This window comes from Nesoenas mayeri (genome assembly GCF_963082525.1).
Source record: "Nesoenas mayeri genome assembly, chromosome: 1".
Taxonomy (NCBI): Eukaryota; Metazoa; Chordata; class Aves; order Columbiformes; family Columbidae; genus Nesoenas; species Nesoenas mayeri.
In genome coordinates this window covers 210610058-210634886 of record NC_137541.1, presented here as the reverse complement: position 1 = coordinate 210634886, position 24829 = coordinate 210610058, and the positions used below count along the sequence as shown (strand labels likewise).

At 43.8% G+C, this 24829-nt stretch overlaps 1 protein-coding gene across 1 annotated transcript in view; it reads right to left on the bottom strand.

Moving 5' to 3' along the window:
* Positions 1 to 326: 326 nt before the first annotated feature.
* LOC308037141 (uncharacterized protein) overlaps positions 327 to 24829 on the bottom strand; it is a gene marked incomplete at its 5' end in the record, with an annotated part of 180928 nt that continues 156425 nt past the window's right edge. Inside the window, one exon of the mRNA XM_080338679.1 lies at positions 327 to 1258. Coding sequence (XP_080194805.1) covers positions 907 to 1258 — 352 coding nt within the window. The 3' untranslated portion in view covers positions 327 to 906. The remainder of the gene's footprint in view (positions 1259 to 24829) is intronic.

Sequence of the window (24829 nt, the reverse complement as noted above, 5' to 3'; positions counted from 1 at the left end):
ACCTCATAGTCTGCCTGACATCCCTGTACCAGCGAAACCTTGCTCTGTCCTTTTCCCCATCCTCCCTCTCAGCTGCACCTCCAGTGTTGTCCAAAGCTTATTGAAGTGAAAAATGCTTTTCTGCCAACTTCAATGGGCTTCAGCTCAGGCTCCCAGCATGTGCATGTGTCTCTCATTTCCAAGCACGGCTACCCCAGTGCAGACACGGCGTGTCTGAAGGCTCCTGGCATCCACCTCCTGCAGCTTTCCTCCCCAGCTCTGAGCCACATGGCCAAGGACTTCACACCTTGAGTACGGGCCATCGCCTGGCGGGACGTGTGGCTCCTTCCAAATTGCCAGCGTTAGCGCCTTGTCCATGTGCAGCTTCAGCCCTGACTGATGCAGTGGTGTGGCTGATGTTTCTGGGGGCCCACCTACAGCTCTGCGTCCTCCCCACTCCCGTCATGCACACACAGACACACATATATGTATGCAAAGCCATGTGCATTTCCTGGCTTTGTTTCAGCAAGCAGAATATTAAAAAAAAAAAAAAAAAAGAAAAGTGGGAAGCTCTGGTTGAATCTGCACAGGAACAGGATTCCTGAATTAATAAGTCACCGACATCTAATTCACCTCCCTGTCCTCAGCAGAAAGTGTAATGATTCCCTCTTTACCTCTAATAAAAGCAACAAAAATAATTAAAAAAAAAATAATAATAAAAAATCCTGAACAATCCTTTCCTTTTCCTTCTTTCTTTTCTTTTTCTTTTCTTTTCTTTTCTTTTCTTTTCTTTTCTTTTCTTTTCTTTTCTTTTCTTTTCTTTTCTTTTCTTTTCTTTTCTTTTCTTTTCTTTTCTTTTCTTTTCTTTTCTTTTCTTTTCTTTTCTTTTCTTTTCTTTTCTTTCTTTTCTTTTCTTTCTTTTTTCTTTTATTTTCTACTTTTCTTTCTTTTTCTTTTCTTTTCTTTTCTTTTCTTTTCTTTTCTTTTCTTTTCTTTTCTTTTCTTTTCTTTTTCTTTTCTTTTCTTTTCTTTTCTTCTCTTTTCTTTTCTTTTCTTTTTTATTTTCTTCTTTCTTTTCTTTCTTTTTTTTCTTTTCTTCTTTTCTTTTCTTTTCTTTTCTTTCTTTTCTTTTCTTTTCTTTTCTTTTCTTTTCTTTTCTTTTCTTTTCTTTTCTTTCCTTTTCTTTTTTCTTTCCTTTTCTTTTTTCTTTTCTTTTCTTTTCTTTTCTTTTCTTTTCTTTTCTTTTCTTTTCTTTTCTTTTCTTTTCTTTTCTTTTTTTCTTTTTCTTTCTTCTCTTTTATTCTCTTTATTTTCTTTCTTTTTTCTTTTTCCTTTTTCCTTTTTCCTTTCCTTTCCTTTCCTTTCCTTTCCTTTCCTTTCCTTTCCTTTCCTTTCCTTTCCTTTCCTTTCCTTTCCTTTCCTTTCCTTTCCTTTCCTTTCCTTTCCTTCTCTCTTCCTCTCCTCTCCTCTCCTCTCCTCTCCTCTCCTCTCCTCTCCTCTCCTCTCCTCTCCTCTCCTCTCCTCTCCTCTCCTCCATTCCTTTCTTTCTTTTTTCTCCTAACATCAGTAAGTGCGGGTACTTCCACAATCCTGAAATTAAAACAATCCAGACAAACAATATGTTGAGCACTATCCTGCTTCCTGCTGCAATTACTCCTAATGTTTGGCCTCAGATCAGAGGCAGCAGCAATCTCTATAAATACGACAGAGGAGCAGAGAGTTATTTCCAACAGAAACGCCTCCCGAATCATGTCAGGAATTTATGAGGCTGAGAATGGGCCAAGATTGAAATATGTTCTGGATCAAATGGCATTGCATAGGTGGCTCTGATCAGCTTGGCAGTGGTAGGATGACAGAGGAATCCTCCAGACGGAGGAGTGGAAGGATATTTATTGATTTAAAAAAATAATAAATTAAAGCTGAGAGTGACAATAAAAGGCATTGGTATTTTAAAACGCAGGGTCTGCCAGACAGAGACAGCAAGGAAAAGGCTTTAACAAGTCTAGACTCCCCTGCATCTTTTTTTGGTGTGTATATGTGGTTATTCATACTGTTAAAACTCCCCGGACCACATCGCGCCTGGTACATAGGAAGAAGGAAAAAAGTCACAAAAGAAGCTCCAGCATCTATTTACTTCCACTGCACTTGCAGACACTCAACGTTAGACCTTTTCACCCCATTTTGCTGAACTATGAGGTAACCAGTGCTGCAACTAACAGACGTCATTTGTGCAGAGACACAGTGACCAGCACCAGCTCAGACAGAGCAACATTTTCTTTTGTAGGCAAATTGAACACATGGCAGCAGCATAGCCCTAGACTAGGATTTTCCAGGGATAAACTCCTGGTTAGCACCTTAATAGGGTTTTTGGGCAGGGACAGCATATTTGGTGCAACATTGTGCTGGGTTTGGCTGGGATAGAGTTAATTTTCTTCCTAGTAGCTAGCATGGGGCGATGTTTTGGATTTGAGCTGAAAATAGTGTTGATGATACAGGGATGTTTTTGTTACTGCTGAGCAGTGTGTACACAGTCAAAGTCTTTCGTGATTCTCAGACGACCCCGCCAGCAAGTGGGCTGGAGATGCATGGGAAGCTGGGAAAGGACACAGCTGGGACAGCTGACCTCAACTGAACAAAGGGATGTTCCACATCATATGGCATCATGCACAGTGTATAAAGCTGGTGAGAGAAGAAGGGTGGAGAGGATTCAGGAGGGTCACGGAAGTGGTGAGAGGGCTGGAACAGCTCTGCTGGGAGGACAGACTGAGAAAGTTGGGATTGTTCACCTGGAGAATCTCCAGGGAGATCTTATTGTGGCCTTTCTGTACTTAAAAGGGCCGATAAGAAAGATGGGGACAGACTTTTGAGCAGGGCCTGTTGTGATAGGACAAGGGTTGATGGTTTTAAACCAAAGGAGGGACATTCAGGCTGGACATGAGGAAGAAATTGTTGCCCCTGAGGGTGGTGAGAGCCTGTCCCAGGTTGGCCAGAGAGGTGGTGGACGAACCATCCCTGGAGACATCTCAGGCCAGGCTGGACGGGGCTCTGAGCAACCTGAGCTGGTGAAGATGTCCCTGCTCATGGCAGGGGTGGCACTGGGGGAGCTTTGAGGGTCCCTTCACACCCAAACTGTTCTATGATTCTACAATTCTATGACATTTGGAGTGGTAATATTTGTCTTTCCAAGTAACAACTGCGTGTAATGGAGATGGGTCTTAAAATTTGTCTGTCGATGGGAAGTAATGAATTAATTCCTTATTTTCCTTTGCTTGCACACACAGCTTTTGCTTTGCCTATTAAACTGTCTTTATCTCAATCCACAAGTTTTATCACTTTTGCTCTTCCGATTCTCTCCCCCATCCCATGGAGAGAGTGAGTGAGTGAGCAGCTGCATAGTGCTTAGTTGCCAGTTAGGATTAAACCACGACACCGGTTTTGCGAGGCTCAGTCAGACTCCATGAACACCAGGCAACTTTTGAAGGACCTGTGGCAATCTCAAAGGTCACAATTAACATTTTGCACTGAAACCACTCCTAGATGTCAACCCACAAAAGCAATATCATATCTAGATCAAGATGGCATGATTCCATGTTCACACAAAGAGTAGTGGGGTCATGGAAAGCTCATGACCTCAGTGAACTTTTGGACTAATTTGCTAATTGTCATGATAAATTACCATTTCATGCGACACCAACTACATTGTCTCTTTAGTCAATGGAAGGAGACAGGTAATGCAAAAGAACAGTTTATTCACCATGGACAGATATTGAGGATGGGATATTGAAGGAATGTGGACAAGAATTTTTGTCTAGATGCTAACACTTAGAACCAACACCCTCCCTTGGCTTCTGATTCATATGCCACCTCAGGGATGGGGTATAAACTCTATTTTTCATGCTGCCCATGATGCTGACAATATATATATGATGAGGGGAGATGATGGGAAAAAGAAAAGGTCTTTTCTGAATAAATGAGGATATCCTACGGAGTCATTGGGAAATGCCTATATACCGCCAAGGTGAGCATAGATAGCTTAGAGCTGACATGTCTAACAGAAGGAGATAAGTAGCAGAAAAAATAACATCCTTTTAAAGTAGCCCCTGTCTCAGGGCCAAATACTCCTTTAGCTTCAGCGAGTGCTCCTGAGGTTGAAATGTGAGTCTGGTATATTTACATTTGAATGCAATAAAACTGTACCCTAGACAAACCCATGTCAGAAGCTAGGAGGGCATTGCAAAGGAAAGAGGAGTCATTAAATACTTTTAAAAACATTTGTTTCTGACTACATCTGGGTAGGGGACACTCTCTGTGACCTGGTCTAATGTAGTCATTCTTCTATTCTTTTGTAAGGACAAGAAATGAGTAGAGATGACTTTTTATAGCATCTCTCCCCAGTTTGTGAAGATTTAATTCAATTCTGCTGTGGAGGCAGATGAAATCATTTTAAGGGCAAGGTGTTGCTCCAACTCACACCTACACAGCCTGCAGGGTTGTGTCGTATCCTCTTCTCTTCTCCAGCCCCTTTGCACATAAGCTGCAAATATTTAGACTTCTTGGCTCTCCCTCGCCAACCCGTAACTTAAATCCTCATCTGTGCGACCCCTGACTTTTGCCTCAAACCTTACAACTTGTATATCATTACCGAGTTCCTGCCCCATTGTTGCTGGGCCTCTCTCAGCCTTTTCCATCAGCTTCACTGGAGGTGGAGTTCCCATCTTTTTCCAATATTCTTCCACCCGGCGCTCTCATTCCTGGGGCCTGTCCATAATGCATAATGTTCCTCCTCATGTTCCTGCCAGGTAGGTCTTTATTAGTTTTGGCCTACGTGTTGGATCATTGTTTGGATCGTTGCACGACTAAGTCCTGGACAATAACAGGATTCTGTGCATTCGCTAGTGTTTCCGTCATCATTTCCAGGACAGAAATTTCCCCAATTAAAATGAATATGAAAAGAAAATAAAAACAAAAGAAACGCACAAATCACCCACTGCTACCCTCTACTTGTGAAACCTATTTCACCAGTGAAACAATGCTCTCAAAATTTAGCTTCAGATGTCACAACCCAAGTACAATAGCCTTTGTCACCTTTGACAGCTTTTTATTGCTGTTTCCTTCAACACAGGTCAATATTTGCATAACAAAGTTTCTCTAATCCTGGAATGCAGCCATGTTTTTGGAAACAAGCCCTGTCTCTGTCGGGAATGCCTCTTAGAATGAAAGAAATATCTGAATTTCCTTAATTTGTGCAGGGATTTCCCTTTCAGTAGCTTGGCCGGCTCTGGTGAAATAATAGCAAAAGGAGACACTGTGCCCTGTTATTTTCTTCTTTCTCTTTGTGCTTCAGAGGTCAAGATTGTGTAAACTGAAGCTCCACTAAACTGGAGGAAAATCTTCTGATAATCACTGTAAAGACACAATAGAAGATGTATCTGGATTTTTGCAGCTGAGGGATATGTTTTGAATCGGTAGGATTTGGGGAAATTCCTAAAGTCTGGGAATACGTGTAGCATTTCTAAAGTGCAGCATACCTGGCAGATACAGAGCTAACATCAATGTTTATTGTACTAACACCCATGGCCTATGAGACCTGAATGCTGCACAGAAGGGAGATATTCAGGGCCTTGTAAGCCTGCTGAGATATATTTGGGGTGTTAGTTCAAAACCATCCTGGTTTGATAGTGGTGAAAACCTACCATCTCCTCACTGCCTAGAGTCAGTAAATAGTAATATGTCTATCTTATAAAAGCCACAGATGTCCTCTGTGATCTCCTTCTCAGCAGAGAGATAGGTGCTAAAGGAGCCGCTTCTTCCTCCAGCATCACTGCAAGATGAATGGTTTCTTTTCCACATCATCTCTGAAAATATACCCAGCCAGTTTGATCGAGGAACACCATTTCCACTCTGGCAGATAAACAGATATCTCAGCTGGCAAGCCTGCCTTGTTTGCTCTACCTGACCTGGCATCTCCAGAGCAACTTCACGCAATGATGACTGAAGACAAAATATGGTGACAGCTATCTCCTTTGAGGTGAGCCAGGTGAAAGGTTTGAGGTGCAAAGGAGATAGCAGTGTCCCTGTACACTCAGGGATGAAGGAAAAGGGTCATGAGGTTGAGTGGTTGGGAGGTGAGCTGCTGGCTTTCACACCTACATAGGTTGGCACTTCCAGGCAAACAGCTCATTGTGTGAAGAAATGCAAATTCCTCAGAATCACAGAATCACTGTGTCCAGTTCTGGGCTTTCCAGTTTAAGAAGAACAAGAAATTAATGGAGAGAATCCAGCAGAGGGCTATGAAGATGATCAGAGGTCTGGAGCATCTTTCTTATGAGGAAAGACTGTGGGAACTGGGTCTGTTCTGCCTGGAGAAGAGAACCTGAAAAGTGACCTTATGCTGATAAGTATCTCCAGGGTGGATGTGAAGAGGATGGACCAGACTCTGTTCAGTGGTGCTCAATGACAGGATGAGGGCAACAGGCACAGACTGAAACACAGGAGGTTCCATCTGAATATGAGGAGAAGCTTCTTTCCTTTGAGGTGCCAGAGCCTGGAACAGGCTGCCCAGAGAGGTTGTGGAGTCCCCTTCTCTGAGATATTCAAAACCCGCCCAGACACATTCCTGTGTGATCTGCTCTGGTGACTCTGCTTTAGCAGGTAGGTTGGACTGGATGATTTCCAAAGGTCCCTATGACCTCAACCAGTCTGTGATTCTGTGATATTCTTGTAGAACACATCCAGTCTATTGAACAGATTTAAATCACAGGCATTTTGGCACCCTTTTGTACATATAAGAACATACCTGTGCTCTCTGCATGGGGACCTAGAGATTTGCTCTAATATCTGCAGTAATGTCAAGATATGCCTGGAATGACAAACCCATGCAATCTTGATTAAAGACAAGCTGGGCTTTCTTTCTCACAGAGCAGTCCACATCTGCCACCCCTTTATGGAGATGCAACCCATCATCTGTGAACAGCTGGATGCCGGGGTTCAAACACACAACCCAGTTGTGTCAGCTGAACACATCATTGCCATATGTTGGCTGAGATGTAGTAACTATCCCAGTGCATATTCTCCATGCAAGGCAAGCAGAAGTTGGACACTTGTGCATGGTAAGTTGAGTTGATGTGAATGACCTCACATTTGGCTGCCATGGCTTACCTTGCATTTGACAACCCTATTAAATGACTCTGTTGTACTGCAGACTTAACCAGGGGAAGTTATAGAGACTTGCTGGGTTTTGCGTCTTACCACATGTCTTACCAAAGGAAGATTTATCTGAGCCACGATTTTCATCACATGAAGGTGAGCTGGGAAGTCAGTTGAATGAATGAACGTCTCACAAACTGTTTCCAATGTCTGCAATTTCCAATTGTCTTTCTTACCTTCTAAGGACATGGGTCCTCTAAATCCACAACATTTTCCTCTGTAGTCCTAAAGCAAAGGGGGTTGTGCTCCCATTTAGCCTTGAAGTCCAGTCGCACAGCCTGGTTTGTATCACCACACACAGCTCAGGGCTGCCAGCAGACTGCCTGGTCCACACCACATGGCATTTGGCCTTCAGCCTCCTCTGGGTCCCGTGTGATGCCCCGTGGCCCTAGTTCACAGTAATTATTGGAGGAGGGATGGAGGGGTTCTGCTCAAAGTGTCTGAAATATTAAGTGGGCTGTGCTGCAGCCTGCCAGAGTAATGTTTTTATAGCACGAAACCGAGGGTAGGTGTTACGAGCTCTGAGATGTGGCATAAAGACTTGTGGGGGTGTTTGAAGGTGCAAAGCCTGCCGGGACAGTGCTGAAGGACTGCGCAGGGCAGAGGGAGCCAAAAGCGGTCCAGTCTCATCAGCAACACCTACTCTGCTAAATGAAGCCGGTCGGGGCCAATTTGCTGGCCCTGAGGCCAAGTGTCACAGCATGGCTTGTGTCCAAACACCTCAGCTCTCCTATGCCTGAGAGCAGGGTTTGGGAGTGAGCTAACGGTGAAGGAGCATGGACAACCGGTCATCCAAGACCTGACCTCTCTTATTGAGCAGTGAAGATATTCCCTGGGATTCCAGGGGTGATTTCAGGAATCTTTAAACCAGCTCCTCTATGGTTAGAAGCAGCAAAGACCTTCTTACGAGGACTGCTAAGGACTTCAGATTGTATTTTATAGTAGGATCTGAAACTTAAATCGTTGCCCAGCTTTCCTTCACCAAACACAACATGAGCAGCACTGCCCACCTTCAAGTGCAAAGACACCCCAGAAGAGAAGACCCCCACATCTTCTGGTTGCCCTTTTCACAGGCCATTCACACAGGCAACACCATTCCCAAAAAAAGCTATTATTAAAATGGGTAATTTCATAAGAGACTGACAGACTCAGCATGCCCCAGGTAGTGAGGCCTGTCAATGGTCTCCTGTCACTAAAATAAAGCGGGTCCACTTTCTTGGAGGTGCCTGTTTCTCATTACTCTTGTATCTGAATGATCCTCAAGCTAATAGGAAAGCTAAAACATTATCTTGCAGATATGGGGAGGAGAAGGGGAAATAGAGATGAAATATCATAAGAAAATCTCACACCAAAAATCTGTGCCTTTCATGTGAACCATGTCCACAACAATGACAAAGGTCACTTTGTTAAAGAAACTCAAATTTTATACTGTGTAACTCAATAGATTTGTACAACATCATAACATACCCATTATATCTTCTCAGCATCTTCCTACATATGTTATGCAAAAGCTGGTTAATACATCCCAAATGTTGCAGCTGCTTTATGACCAAATACACATTAGCCTGGCTAGCAATCACTCAGAAAAAGGCTTGTTAGGCAGCTCTTTGCCATTATTATTTCTTTTTTGCTCAGACGTTAAACAGCCTCATCCACCTAGGTCATAAAATGTCTTCCTAACCCTGCAGACTGCTAAAAAGTGTGCCTGCAAACATCGACTGTCACATCTGGAAAAGCCCACACTATCATAATGCCTTCAATACAGATTTCATCAGGAGACACATGGAAACTGAGCTGGGTTCACCAAATCCCTTGCAGGTCATTCCACACTAAGCACATAAGAGCTGACTCCCTCTGTTTTAGGGTCAGCTTGGTTTGCAGGTGAGTCTCCAGGACTAATGTTGGGTCAGTTGCCAGCCCGGAGTTATGCAATTTTCCCTGTTCCAGCAATCTTGTCCCTGACTCTGGCTCTGCATGTTTTGGATTCCTTCATCCCTCTGGGACCCTGGGTCTGATTCCTTCTCTGATACTTGCTAGCATGATGAAGTCATATTTTCTTCTCTTGAAAATAAACCTTTGTAGAAACCTCAGGTTTGACTAAAAGTTATTTAACAAACAGTTTAGGTCAAGAGACAGTCCCAGTGTTTGTTGCAGTGCTAGTAGGGACTGTGTGCTCCCTACGTATCTATGAGCTGAGATACCTACTGACACGCTAAGTCTACTCTGTCCTGGTGAGGCAGTATCTGGAGTACTGTGTCCACTTCTGAACTCCCTAGTTTAAGAAGGACAAGGAATTTGAGGTTCTTAGGAACATGGCTTAGTGCCAGAGTTAGGTTATCGTTGGACTCAATGATCTTGAGGGTCTCTTCCAACCAAAATGGTTCCATGATTCTATTAATTACTGGAGAGAGTTCAGCAGAGAGCTACGAAGATGAGGGGTCTGGAGCATCTTTCTGATGAGGAAAGACTGTGGGAGCTGGGTCTGTTCAGCCTGGAAAAGAGAAGCTGAGAGGGGATCTTATTTATGCTGACAAATATCTGCAAGGTGGGTGCTGAGAGGATGGACCAGACTCTTTTCAGTGGTTCCCAACACCAGGGTGAGGGGCAACGGGCACAGACTGAAACACAGGAGGTTCCATCTGAACATGAGGAGAAACTTCTTTACTGTGAGGTGCCAGAGCTCTGGAACAGGCTGCCCAGAGAGGCTGTGGAGTCTCCTTCTCTGGAGACATTCAAACCCACCTGGACACATTCCTATGTGATCTGCTCTGGTGACCCTGTGTTAGCAGGTGGGTTGGACTGGATGATCTCCATAGGTTCCTTCCAACTGCAACCATCCTCTGATTCTGTAATCTGTGGAAAAGAGTGACTAGTGGCCAAAGTCCAATCATCATCTCATCCTCTTGTTTTCTAGTTGTCTCCACTCTGTGATGTGGTGTAAAGGCTGCAATGAATTGCCCATAATCTGTTATAATGATATGATTCAATGGGGGCTCCAGAAACTCACTAGTGCACATCTTGTGTTTTGCTCTGGCACCAGATGTTGCCAGGGAAGAGCAGACCCAGAAGAGCCCTGGGCCTGCGGTTGCCCTTCTCCAGCTGATGGAGCACAGATCAGTTGGAAGACAGCCACGCACTTCACAACAATATCTTCAAATGATCAAGGTGGCAGCATTATATTTTCCTTGTAAATGCCTCAATCCCCTCCATGGGCTGGAAAATTGTGATTCTGAAGACTTTGCCTACAGAAAGGCTGTTTCCACACAGATTACTACAATATGAAATTTTGCAAAATGTAGACATAGAGAAACATTTCTTCCTAAAAAAAAAAGCCTCCAATGTCACAAATCCAAGTACTGGAAATCTTGCTGAGAAAAAGCCTTTTCTCTTGGTGAACATAGACTGGTTTTTAGTCCCAAGTTTGATTTCAAGCCAGGAAGGACAAAAGTCCTTTTCATGAAACTTTAAAATAACTGTGAAAGAAATACAAAGTTTACAAATTCCTTTCAATACTCCTCCTTATTTTGCCATCATTACTGGAAACCCACTGGACCTGAAACCTTTCTGGCTTGAAAACCAATCAGGTGACATTTTTAAATACAGCCTTGAGAAGCAATCAGTGACTTCATTCCCTTCTTTTCCTTCATTGTCCTGCTTTCTTTTCTCCATGGCTCCCGACCCTCTGACTTTCAGCCCAGCCTTAAACCTAGTACCTGCCCTTTCATGCACACAAAGGACCCAGACTTCCCACTCATTGCTACAACCAGGCCACAATTGACTACATATGCTTAAAGAAAATACCACACCACATACAAGCTTTACAAGTAACTCCACCTTGAGCCAACCAATACTCCTGATTCTCTTTGCAGATCCTTTCCCATGGATCCAAAGCAATGATGAAGTGGGTGTCAGTGCCCCCATACACACTCTTTTGCACCCTCTTTGCAGGCTATGAGCTGGGCCAAGAAGAGGTCTGTATCTCTTAATCTTCCTTCTCCTGGCAGGGAGCTTTGGCCCGCTCTTGGAGAAGAGGGCACGTTTCTCCAGCCTGCTCTAGAAAAGGTTACAACATCTGCTTGCCAGGGAAGAAAAAAGCCACAGTACAAGGATCACATCTGCTTTCCATCTTGACATGAAGCCAGAAAAGCCAGTTGGTTTTTCATGTCTCATAGATACTTGTGGAGCTTAGCTCCTCACTTTCTTATCCATGCACCAGGAATAGAGGCTACTGGTGAGGTTTGGTGATGCCATGAAGGTCTTGTGGGCTGGCTCTCCAGCCCCCTGCACAGCTTCTCAAGAAAGGGAGGCCTCTGCTTCCTCTGCAGACCTCACTTTGTGATACCTGAACACGTCTCCATGGTCTTGGGGATGGTGCTAAGGCCCCCAGCTGAGGCATAGACCTCAGTGACCTAGGTGAACCCCATGCAATGACCTCCTCAGGAGTTTGTTCTTGAACTCCTAGAGCCCAAAGTTAGCTGAGCTAAGGAGACGAGGGAAGTTACCCACTTCTGAAACATTTTGGGATCAATCTCTTGTCCTTGTTGTGTGTTCCTCTCTCTGAGCAGCATATTAAGGGATCTCATACAGGAGTAACAAGTAAAACTGAGGTACAGAGATTTCCTGCCACACATGAGAGGTGGGGAAAATAAGAGTTTGCTACTAGTCCTTGTAGGTTAGCTCTCTCATTCTCCTGTACCATTGGGAGATATGGAAAGAAGGTGGGTTTTGTGACCTCTGTTAGTACCTCCAAGGGTGATACATGCTTGTTTTACTCCAGAACATTTGTCTGGGCAGCCTTTCCAACTACACCTACATGCAGGCAAAGTGTGATCAGTGTTTACAGCCTGTCATGGGAGGTCAGGGCTTGCCAGGACCTCCATCCTCTCCACCTGTCTGCAAAGGGCTTTGGAGAAAAAACAGTAGCTCAGAAGAGCCAAGTGACCCACTCATTCTTCCTTGGCTCCTGCCTCAGACTCCAATTTATTAAGCAAGAAGGTAAACAGCTAAATCAAAACCTGACCCGGTGTCACCGATGAGGGTGATATGGCTCCTATCCTGAGGTTTTTTACCTGGAAAAAAACCCAAAATGTTGTTTCTTTTCTCCTCACCATTCAACGTGTTGTGGCCAGGGAGCACTGTCTAAGCTCTCTCCTCGGTGTATGAAATCTTCTGGGAGGCACTGGGACAAGAAAAATAAGTAAATGTGACCCAGCCCTACCTTGGCTATCCCTCAGTGAAGCCTGGATGGACATTTCAGTGACTCCTGCTCCTCGCAGTCAAAAAGCTGCAAGGACTCACTTCTGAGGAGGCATAAAAAGAGAGGTCTACATGCTATGTGCTGCTGGACTATGAGCTACCACTATAGTGGTAGCAGGATAACCCTCTATGCCTGTGTTACACATCCCTGAGGATCACGAGGGTGATAGTTAAATGAAAATGACAAGATATACTGGAGGGATGAAGAAGGATCTCTTTCAGTACAAGAGCTTTGTAGTGTAGAAGCAAGACCAGGGGACACCAAATGAAGCTGTTGGGGGAGAGGTTCATGATAAACAAGGGAATTAGCTTCTCAGCCAACAGCAAGGTGAACTGCAGGACTCTCTTCTGTGATATGAGAAAATGAGAGTAGCTTAAAGTGAGAATGTACAATTTCAGGAAAGGAAAAGCAAAGGGTTACAAAATGCTTTAAGCTTCCAAGGTTGTGTCTGTATTAAAAAGACAGCTAGAGCCAGAGTAATGGTTCCAGCTTTGTTCCATGATCATCCAGACTGCTTATATCTTAGCTTACTTCCCATTGCGTCTGAGGTCCACACCAGCGAGTGAGTCCAGACCTCAACCATGCATGGTCATCCTAGCAGAATGCAAAGATCACTGAGAAAACTCAGTAGGGGTGAAGTCATCTGTTCGGGCAATAAAAACCATCTGTTTGCAAGTTCTGCTGTGCCACTTGCCATGGGCAGCCAGCGAACAGGCTCCAGCCCGGTTTATTTACTAGTCAAACGCAGCCAAAGATGGCAGGTATCTCGGGGCTACACACAGGCGCTTGAGTCCAAGAAAGAAGTGTGATTTCCAACACGTCTCTCTCTTTGGCAGCGCCTGTTGGCTGGGCTGAGACATTCCCCTGTGAAGCACTCCAGGCTGCTGTGATGCTAAGATGCCAGTGGTCCTCATTTAGGCATGTCTATCTGGCCTTGCCCCATCCACTGGCAGAGCTTTGTCTCAATCAGTCCTTTCCCTGTTCCTCTGACCCAGGGATTTTTAAAAAACAAGGACAATGTGAGCTGGGAGGGGTACCAGAAGAAGCACGACACCCATGGCAGGAACACAAAGTCCCATTAGTACCTCGCACCTTCTATGAGCAGCAGAGCTGTTGTGGTCGAAACACTTTGTCTGATGGGGTTTCTGCAAGTGAGAATAATGTGGTCCATCTGGTAGCTCCAGAGCTGGGATTTAAGCCCAGCAGCTCAGTCAAAGTCCAAACAGAAAGTTTAGCCATAACTGGGACACCATATTTAAAGGATAATATGTTTTTCCACTCTCAAGCACACTCTTATGAAATCCCGGTTATAACCGAGCACAAAGGAGAGCAGGAAAATGAATTTATGTTTCACAGAGAAATGCCTTTCTTTGACTTATTATGCCCATAGATTTGGCATGTTCCAAAGGAAATTTAGCCAGAACAGAGACAGGAACTGAGCACCAAGAGTTTGGGATTATTATCACTAAATTAATTCACCTAGCTATACATGGAGTACAGTTACTTTGTTTTTCCCTCTAAGTATACCAAGTATAATTGATCGTTTAGGAGACTAATCCTGAACTACCCTGGCAATCTGCTGCCTACATCAGAGAGGTTCTGGGCTGTTTTACACAAAGATGAAACAAGTCCCTGATGCCAATTTCCAATTACTGCTTATAAAGTCCAGGATGAACGAGCTCAACAACAGACTTGGCTTAAGTAGGCAGGTGGAATCTCATCCCACCTTTGATGCTCTTGAAACTCCAACATCATGCCAAAGTTTGCTGGAACTCATCACTGAGAGCAGAAGGTATCTGAAAGGACAGAGGATGGACATACACACATTTGTGAAGGCAGAAGAAGAATGTTGCAAAAGGCTGATATCCTCAGAAAATTGGGGCTCAAACTGCCACCCCTCTCTCCAACAGCTCTCAACTCTGATAGACAAACTCTGGCCAAGTTTTCTAGGTGATTTAGGACATTGCCACTGCCAAGTGTTCATTCCTTTCCCAACCCTCTGCCAGGCATAGCTAAGCCTGTGAGAGGAGAAAATGATGTTCACCGGGTTCTCAGATGCCCCTAATCAGAGGTCCATATATCGATTGTCAGTCCTTGAGTTCATTTGCCCCAGGAATAGATCCATCACCCTTTCTGAGAAAATTAAATACATTAACAACAAACAAACAACAAATATTGATTCCTATTTGCCTTCTTAATACACTTCCATCACCATGCTGGTGGACGCCTATTCCGACCTCTTTCCCTACTGAACATCCAGCCTGTGGGCTGCGTCCATCACAGCTCCAGATGCCTCTGGAGGCCCCTTAGATCCCTCTAAAGCACTGTGGGCTCCAGTGGAGCTTGCGAGCTGTCAATACCTCGTACAGGATATTCAGCACCTCAGCTTCAAGTCACTTGCCCATGATGTAAGAGGGAGCTTAGACCATTATCACCCAGCTCCTGGTCTGTTCTGCAATGACAAGTCCATCTTTCCTCTTGTTTAATCATGCAAACAGTGTGGGAATATAAAGTATATTAAAAAAAAAAAAAAAAAAGGAGACAGCACAAAATACAACTGTATTTTTACAAAATGTTCTTGTAGTTAATATAATACACAGCCCAATGCACTTTACAAGGCAGAGCCTCCAAAAGCTGCTACCAAACACCAGAATTCATATGTTCAGCTGGTATAAATCATTGCTGCTGATTTACACCAGCTGAGAACTAGGTCACAATTGCCTAATTAAATAGCTTCTCTTTGAGCAGAAAGCTACACATTTTAAAAGTGTAACTATGAATTACTTTATGTAGTTCATTGATGGAAAGAGAGAGAAAGCAAGAAAGTAAGTGAGAAAGCAAGAAAAAGAGAGGAAGAACAAGAGAAGCAGAAGAAAGAAAAAGGAAAGAGAAAGGGAAAAAAGGAAATAAGAAAGAAAGAAAGAAAGAAAGAAAGAAAGAAAGAAAGAAAGAAAGAAAGACACTAAGTATTTATTTATATTGGGAGTTCAATTCCTTTCATTGTGAAAGAATGGGGAATTTTGGGAAACCCAGACTAAATCACTCACAATGATAACAGGGTGATACTAAGAGCAGTAAAACTAATTTATTGGGCTGAGTTTATCTGATTCCAGGGAAAGTGAGTACTGCTGAGTGCAGCTCTGACTCTGTTTGCATCTGACAAGACACACAGTTCAGATGCAAAATTACATAAAGCAGATGTAGCCCATTAAGAAGCTGAGTCTGAAAATGTACTTCATCCTGTCAAGGCAAATCTTAGTTGAAAACTTTGGACCTTTCAAAAAAAAAAAAGCTGCAAGAAGATGTTCTATTTTGGGGTTTATTGCTTTAATCTTTTTGTGTGTCAGTCCTAGTTACAGGGTGATGATAAATATAAACCCACCTTCGCTGGATTTCTAACATAACATAACTCCATTACCCAGCATCAGCTATAGAGGTGAAAAGTCCCCTAGCATGAAACCCAGCAGAACCAGTCCTGGATTCAATTAAAATCCAGAATTAGGTGAGGCTGGGCAGATCTCAGAAGCAAACCAAGTAGAACACAAATCATATGTTCCTACCCCAGACCACGATAAAAAGCAGAATAACAGGTGAGAGGCAGCCAGTTCATCCCTTCCTCGCATCCATCTGTCTGTCCATCCATCCATCATGAAGATGGTGCAGGGTTAGCTCAGATGGGGATATCTCCATTGCCATCACCTGAAGCTGCATGAGATGATTCTCACCCCAGGTGCCTGTCTGCCTGACAGCACCTGAAAAATATGTGGGATATGGTATAGAAGGAAAACTTGGATGGGATTTGAAGTCTGTGGAGTCGCATTTGATTGTGTTAGAAGAGGGTGGGAGTTTTATTTAACAAAAATTGTGGTGAATTCCCAGACCCATTCCTTTATATCTAGCCTATTTATAAACCCACATTAGTTGCAAAGCTGGGAAGGAACAATAGCTCTGGACTAAAAAAGGATAAAATATACAGGAATGTATCAGCCATTGAGGCACTCAATTCTCACTATTGAATTTAGGTGCCTAAAAGGAACTTCAGAGCATCTTACCTCTAAATGCTGATTTTTTTTTTTTTGCTTTGGAGTACATAAGCTCATAGTCCACGATTCCTTTATTCTGTATTTCATCCAGTGCACACACCACTGAGAGAAGTGTTCAAAGGTATGAGAGGATATCAGCAACAAGAATGAAGGTCAATCTCGTTAGACTGGCCAAGATCACTCTAAGGAGAAAAAGGATGATGTTGAAAGGATGATCAGTGCGTTTCTATGCAGGAAGATCTCTGAGCTTATCTAAGTCTCCTAAAGGTAAGCCAGGGTGCTTAGGCTATTAACCAGCTTAGACAGAGTAATGGAAAATATTTTGGAAGGAGAAATCCTCTACCAGCAATTCAGTGTTAGTGTAAAACACAGCTACTGCATGGCATTCGTTTTGTTCTTTGAAGTTTCTTTGTTTACATTTTATTATCTGGAATAATCTTTAATGGCTGAAAAAAGAAAAAAGATACTTTGTACAAGAGCAATTAACAATATGAGTCAAGTTCAGGGGACTGGAGTCTGACATTTGATTGCAACCACAAAGTGGTCAGTGCACTTGAATGGCTTGATTTTCTTTATAAACTCCACAAAAAAGTTACTTTTCTAGTTTCCTTGGAATTATGTGCAAATCCCAAAATGAAAATGTTCCCTCTAATGGAGAGAAGAGGAAAAAATAAATCTAAGCAGCTACATTTACATGTTTATAATGCTTGATTTAATCCATTGAGTTTTGTTGTTTTATTTGTAAATATATTTAAGCAATTAGTGCAAAATAATAGGTGCCAGCTGTAATTATTTTGGGTATAGGACTTTTACAAGATCATGCTCTGGTGCTAATAGTCCAGCTATGCTTAACAACACATTAGCTTGGCTTATAACAAGACCAAACATCGAAACAGAAGGACCTCTACACCAAGCATCAGGCTAAGGATAAATCTCATCTGACTTCTGACATCTGTTGCATGGATGTCTACATGAAAAGGGTCATGCTAGCTCCCAATGGACACAATTTGCCTTATCCCAATCCACTCTTTGGAGGCATGCCAGGCTTCTAGCACTCTAGAAATGTCTTTATTGACAGCGCAGGGAGCTGAGGACAGCTTGCTCAACAACCTGTGTAATGTCAGAGTAGGTGAATTCCTCCTAGGGGGAATTCATTCAATAGCTTGGAACTTTTCACTATGGTCCTGTTTAACTCAGAAGTTTCTCTTGGCAATTGGGGGACTGTAAGGACCAGATCTGGAGGTCCAAGCTAGCCTATGTGTGTCAGTGGCAATTATGAGGCAGGATCAGTCCTGTGGCTTTGGAGAGCTCGTTCTTCTGTATCACTCCATTTGTTGGTCCATGGCAGACCTGGAAAAGCCCTTAGGACAAGTGCTGTGGAGCAAAGAAAGTGTCTTTGAGATTTTGCATCACCCTGTTGTGATAGGACAAGGAGTGATGGTTTTAAAGTAAAGGAGGGAGATTCAGGCCAGACATCAGGAAGAAATTGTTGCCCCTGAGGGTGGTGAGACCCTGTCCCAGGTTGGCCAGAAAGGTGGTGGATGAACCATCCCTGGAGACATCCCAGGCCAGGCTGGACGGGGCTCTGAGCAACCTGAGCTGGGTGATTCTATGATTCGATGAAATGTCAATGCTATTTAAAATGCCCTTGGGTGTCCCCTTGATGTTCCTCTTCCAGCCCTGTTGGGCAGGGGAGTCCTGCAAGCCGAACATCACTCCGAAGTCTGTCCAAAGCCTCGAATGACACCAGATGCCTCACTGCTGAGAGGACCCCTACATCCAGCAGAGCAAGAGTTATGTGTGGGGGTCAGGGTGAGCAGGGGAGTTGTGCCTGCCTTAAATCAGCCTTAAATTGCAACTGTCAGCTCAACACTTTTATGTCACGCCGGGCGCTGCTCCTCAAGCGTGGATATACAGGGAGTTGCTAGCCATCATTTCCCACTTTCCCCAAATGCAAAGAGACTTCCAGCTCACCCCCCCTGCAGATTTCACACTGCCTGCAGCCGGGAAGGAAGCACCTGCAGAGGTGAGCACCGAGGTGGTATTTTAATCTGTCCTAACCAGATGAGGAGTGGAGCCCTGGACAGAGCAGAGAGTTTAGAAGATAAAACAGTTTTCCTGTCTTAAGCCTGGCCCTGGTCAATATGTGCAGCACTTTGTAAAATTAATTGCATATTGAGCAGGTAGTGGAGTGGAAAGCAGCTGCAGGTAGTTGCGTGTTTTCAGTGTCTGCAAGCAGCAAAGAAAGTTCTGGATCCTTCTTTGCACCATCAGCCTCTTAGACCTGGGGGAAATTCAGTTTGAGATAATGCCCACAGGTTGGTTTTCTTTGGTGATGCAGTTGCTGCTACCGATGACTTTTATAATGACTCAGATTATAGCATCTCATCCTAAATTTCAGTATATTTAGGATAAGCTTAATTATTTGAAGTGCTAGGGATGTGTGACAGCTCAACCTCAGCCTCCTCAAGGATCGGCTGCTTTCTCAAAATTCATACTGAATTTCAGAGAAGAGACAGATTTTTAAGTCCATGTTATTTAGAATAACCCTAAATAGCCTGAAATTTTGGATGAGATGCTATAATCTGGGATAATCCTAAATATCTTGAAGTTTAGGATGAGAAACAACAGGGAAGGAAGGAAGCCCCATAGAATGATGGACTTAAAATCTCAGAAATTCAGTATGAATCAGAGTTCAGTATGAATATTGAAGTTGAACTGTCACACACCCCTAGATCTTCAAATGTGATGTTGTGAGCACCCAATTTCACCTGTTTTTATTTTACATTCCCACCTTTGTTCCAGCCCAGGTTCATTGTTCATCACCACTGAGGAATGCAACAAACCCCATCGCAGACTGAGAGAATTTGGGGCCTGGCATTAAAAAATCTGAAATAAATACGGGTATTTATTTTAAAAAAAAAAAAAAAAAAAAGCCCATGTTTTTCAGCAGTCACCACTTAGAGAGATCTGAGATATCGATAACTGGCATTTACAGGATTCCGTTCTCCAAGGTATTTAGTGCTTTGGCCCCGATCCAGAAAAACACTTATACACATGTTTAGCCTTAAGCGTGCGAGCTGCCTCTGTTTGAGTTGTCGCTGTGTTGTACGAGAGGACGGGCTCTCAATGTAACTCAACTCATGACAGTTTTTAGGTTTGAAGCTCGTCCCTGTGCAAGTGGCAGCATGAGGGACCCAGAGCAGCGTTTCAGACCCAGTGGCTTTCTCCTAAGTTCTGCAGCCTTTGCAGCATTTCCCTTCACGTCCCAGCTCCTGGACTCGTGCGATTACACAAGACCCTCTTCTACCTTTTTATTTTCGTAAGAAAAATTTCGAGGCCATATGGTTCTGGTGAATACCTTGAAAAATTCCACTTAAAAGAGGAAAAAAACACTCCACACAAGCCAGAAAGGATCTTTAAAATAACTCATTTCATCTTTACAATACAGGCAAAGTACAGTCCACTTACTCTTAACAAAAAGCAAATAAAAAGGATCCACATTGCATACCATTGTTATTATTTTTATTATTATTGTTGCTGTTATAATTAGAAAACAAAGCTAATGCTGCTGCCCTGAACAGGGTATAACTTTTGCTCTAGATGAATAAACCACAGCTCTGCTGAAATATTTAATCAAACTCTGTCTGACTGATGAAACTGGTCCTGAGGGGAAAACAAAACAAAACAAAACATGTTGTACATGTTAAAGTCATTAATCTCAGGTGGATTTTAAGTTTCCTGTTCTTTCCCCCCCCTCTTCTCCCAAATCTTGTTTTCTGCTTTGTCTCCTACGTGTAGAGGACAAAGTCATTCCTGTGCTGGCTCCGATCAGCTCTTGGGAGCGAAGCGATGGTGTTTCTTAGCCCCCTGCCCAATGCAGAGAAAACAAAACCTTATTGGTGGGGTGAGAGAGTTTAGAACAAGCGACCCCAGGATTAAATTTTCTTCTTGTTCCCCACGTCCCCAAATACTTCCAGAGCCTCATCCCAGCGTCTTGCCCAAGCAGGTAGCCCAGAGCTGGGCAGCACAAGCCAGACTCACTTGGAGGATGCTAATGGTTGTCAAGAGGGATCTGTCCTCTAGCAGGAAAAGGGATGGTTCCTCAAGGGCCCTTTGATCACTTTCCTGACAAAGGCACTGTTAATTATATTGAGATTATTGCCTCCTTTCCTGCCCCACTTCCCCTCAGCAAAGGCTTCTGTCGCTGCACATGAAATGTGGGTTGCCTGCTTTAAAATGATTAAGACACTTTCCATTTTGCAGACTGAACCAAACAGTCAAATGGGAATTTTCTATATTGAATGTCATTTACCTACTTTGGGGAAAATCCTGTATCATATAAAACTGGAAAAGGGTGGGTATGGGAGGGGAATTCACAAAAAAATATGAAGCCAGATGAATGCACATGAAGTCCAAATCCTCACATTTGGAAAGAGCGTTAAGTCCAAACTGTTTTATTAAATCACGGATATTTTTTCAAACAGATAAATGCTACAAAGCCACCAACATAATACTTTTAAAGATAGCTTGCCCTTTTCCCTCAGGGGTAATATTGTAATATTTTCAAACAATTGTATTTTCCCAGCTAGTGTAAATCAAGAGAGCTGTGTAGTAGGACATAGAGCTGGGCCAAACTATACCAGCTGTTAGAATCTGGCAGGGCATGTTATGAGAGAACTGTAGCATCAAAATAATTAAAGCTATTTCATTCAGAAGCTGAAAGACCTCAGTGTTTCATAGCAAAGCCTTGCAAACTGGTTGCAGAGGGGATGGGGAGGGAATGAGACTGGTACATGACGGTCTTGCCCTGCCATTAGGGATGTATTTTCCTTGTAAAACTGTTTGTTGACAAATGTTCTTCTAAATATCTTTCAGGCTACGCATGGACAGAAAATCATTTGGCAGCTATTTCTTGGATGCTGGTCGCACTGAGCATTGGAATTGAGAGTAATGACACTTCTCTTTTTTGGCCTCTTTGTGCTTTGCTGCTGATGCCAGGAGGAAAGAATCGGAGACAGGCTGTGAGGAGCAAAGATGCACCATGAGCTGTTCCACCAGTACAGTCCCATGTTATAGATTCTCTTTTTATTCCTAATTTGTATTAAAATGAAAAGAAAACAGAGAGCATTGCATCCCTCTCATAGAAAGCCATTTCCTGAAAAATTAGAAAATGTCAGACCATCAGGAGGGAGATGACCCTAATTTGCTGGATGAAGCAGTGCTGTGCAACAAGGGATGCTGGACTTTATCACACCTTGCCTTGTGCATGCATCTCATCCTGGAGAGGCACATCACCCCGGGCACGTGGCTAATGCAGGGTGCAGCCACTCCGGAGAAGGACCCTGAGACCTCTCATCCTGTCACTTGTTCCCTGGGAGCAGAGCCCGACCCCCCCTGGCTCCAAGCTCCTTTCAGGCAGTTCAGAGATCAGAAAGTCTCCCCTCAGCTCCTGTTCTCCAGCTGAACCCCCCAGGTCCCTCAGCCGCTCCCATCACACTTGTGCTCCAGCCCCTTCCCCAGCTCCGTTCCCTTCTCTCAACTCGCTCCAGCACCTCAAGGCCTTTCTTGGCGTGAGGAACCCAAAGCTGCCCCCAGGATTTAAGGTTTGGCCTCCCCAGTGCCAGTTCTGGGGGATGGTCACTGCTCTGGGCTTCCTCCAAATTTTACTTCTTTGAGCTAAGAGTGTCTGTGGCCCCAGCCCATGTCCTAGGCTATTGGTTTATAAATTAACACCATTACACCAGTTTTGCTCTAACTCTGAGGAAATAGCCTCAGGTTGCGCCAGGGGAGGTTGAAGTCAGACCTTGGGAACAATTTCTTCCCCAAAGGGCTGTTGGGCATTGGAACAGGCTGCCCAGGGCAGTGCTGGAGTCACCATCCCTGGTGGGATTGAACAGGTGTGGAGATGAGGTTTTTAGGGACATGCGTTAGTGCCAGTGTTGGGTTAATGCTTGACTTGATGATCTTGAGGTTCTTTTCCAACCAAAGTCATCTATGACTCTATGATCAGCAGAGATTTTGAGCCTGGATGCCCCAAACTGCAAACCTCCAAACACTGCAGCTGTTTCTGTTCAACATCTGCAGTAACAGACAGCTGTGGGCAGAGGCAGACACAAAGCATGAGGTACCACTATGGCTAAAGGTCTGCTGAGGGTTCATTTCCCACCTGATGGACCCGCAGGTGCCTGGTAGGCTTACACACATGTTTTTATGCTCTGCAAAGTTATGATTTCTTCTGATGTGGGAAAAGCAGGTGAGGAACACGGGCCTGATACCAAAGGAGTGAAAGGCGGCTGAAAATAATGTGCACATAGAGCATTTCTTCCATCTCGCTATTTTTTTGCCAAGCAGAAAGGCTCAGGAAGGACATCAGCAAGGGAGCAAGAAAAAGAGCCATTACAGAATAGCATTGAAATGTTCGAATTTTTCTTTGGTCAGAACAACCCTGCGTTGTTGGCTTCATCAGAAACTGGAAATAAAAATAAAATTCCTTAAAAGAATGAAAGTAGACCGTTTCCCTACATATCTAACGGAGCCAAATCCTGGCTTTGGAGAGCAGTGGGATTTCTGCCACCAGCCTGTCTGCATGTCAGCCCAAAGACACCCACCGCTCATCACACCGCACTGCGGAGACGTTTCAGTCCACCAGCTTTTATGGGGTGACAATAACACAAACCATTGACAAACTACCAAAGGCCTCTTTTTGCCTGCTCGTGGAAGGGGGGAGGGAAAGAGGCGAGGAGACCGAACCTGTTACAGCAAAGCAAAGTGGCTGAGGAGTACAAAATATCTGTAATTTTGCTCTATGGTCCCCAATGCTTTTCTCCTCCAGCTCCACAGGGCTGGTCAGGGACATAGCAAATGCCTCCATAAGAGCAGCTGGGGAGAGCAGGGGGGGGAATAAAAAAAGGATTTAGAGGAAGACTGCAGTGTTATGGACATATTTCCTTCTAGGAAAGTGGCACTGTCAAACCTCATTTGTGTTACAGGAGTGATTTTCTGGCTGCTTGCAGAACTTTGCTTGGGGAACCGGGTGCCCAAAAATTATCAGAAGGACCTAATGAAATCTGCAGCCTTCTGCTCCTGGAGCAGACATCCTTCTCCAGCATCACCCTTCGTAACTGGGACATAGAGCTGGGTGCTTATTGCAAAAAAAAAAAAAGAGCAAAAAAAGGACCTAAATCTAAGCCAAAACATCCTCTGCACAGCAACTCCTACAACATGCAGGAGCGAGGAGCAAACCACCCACGAGAGGTATTAGTCACATTTGTTATTAAGCTCCTTAGGGGCTGTGGGATATTTTACTGATGAGAGTGATTACTAATATTAAAAAGCAAAACAAGAACAGTGACTCTCCCTTTCTCCAAGTGCTCTGTTTCGTTGTCTTGGCTGAGTCTTGGCTAATTCTGCTCAAAATGAAGAGGCTGGGGAGACAGGGAATAAATGAACTTACCTATCCCACACCAGCGAGTGCCTCGAGCCACGATCTCCTCCTGCCCTCAGGAGGGAAAGCAGGGCTGCTTTCCAAGTAGGAGAGTGAAACATAATAATCTAACATTTTGCTGTTGCATCAGTAAGTTCAGCATTTATTTCATACTATTGTTAATGCTTGTTTATAATATATAGATATATTTATGTGGGGAAGTAGAGTAGACAAAAGCATGGTATATATCTTATAAATATTTCTGTATGTCCGTGTAAAAAAAAGAAGATATGTACAGCCACAGATAGTGGTTCTCTGCTGTGCCAGGGCCAGGTGAAGGGCTGACACGTTCACACTTGTATTTTGTTCTGGGAAATTTGCTGCCCTGCATGGATGCTCTCCCTATGGCTGGGACCAGACCTGCTCCACTCTCTGCACTTTCCTGGGGCTGGGTCAAGAGTTTTGCAGGAAAAAAAAGGCAGTGGCAGATTTCCCTAAGGACTTGATGGCCCAACATGGTAGAACATCAGTGACTAAGGGCATCAAACCCAAAGGGCAAGAGGGAAAGAGAGCAGGAGCTAATTTTTATTTATTTATTTTTTTACTTTCCCCACTGGATTTTGACTTTACTTTGTTACTTTATCCTAATGCCTCCACTACAATCTCATGGATCTCATAAAGCCTTTTTCGGGGTACCCTATTCTCACCACCTCTGTGATCCATGAGCGTTCTTCAAACATGAATTTGAAACCCCATCCAATCCAGAAAAATCATGGACAACTTTTCCTGCAGCAGTAACTTCAAAGTTGCAAACCTGCGTAAAAGAAAGGTTAAAATGAGCTGTTCATTTCAGGGGATTGACCTGAAATCTTTCCACCTTTATCATCTGGAGTGGATGCTTCCACACTAAAAATTAAG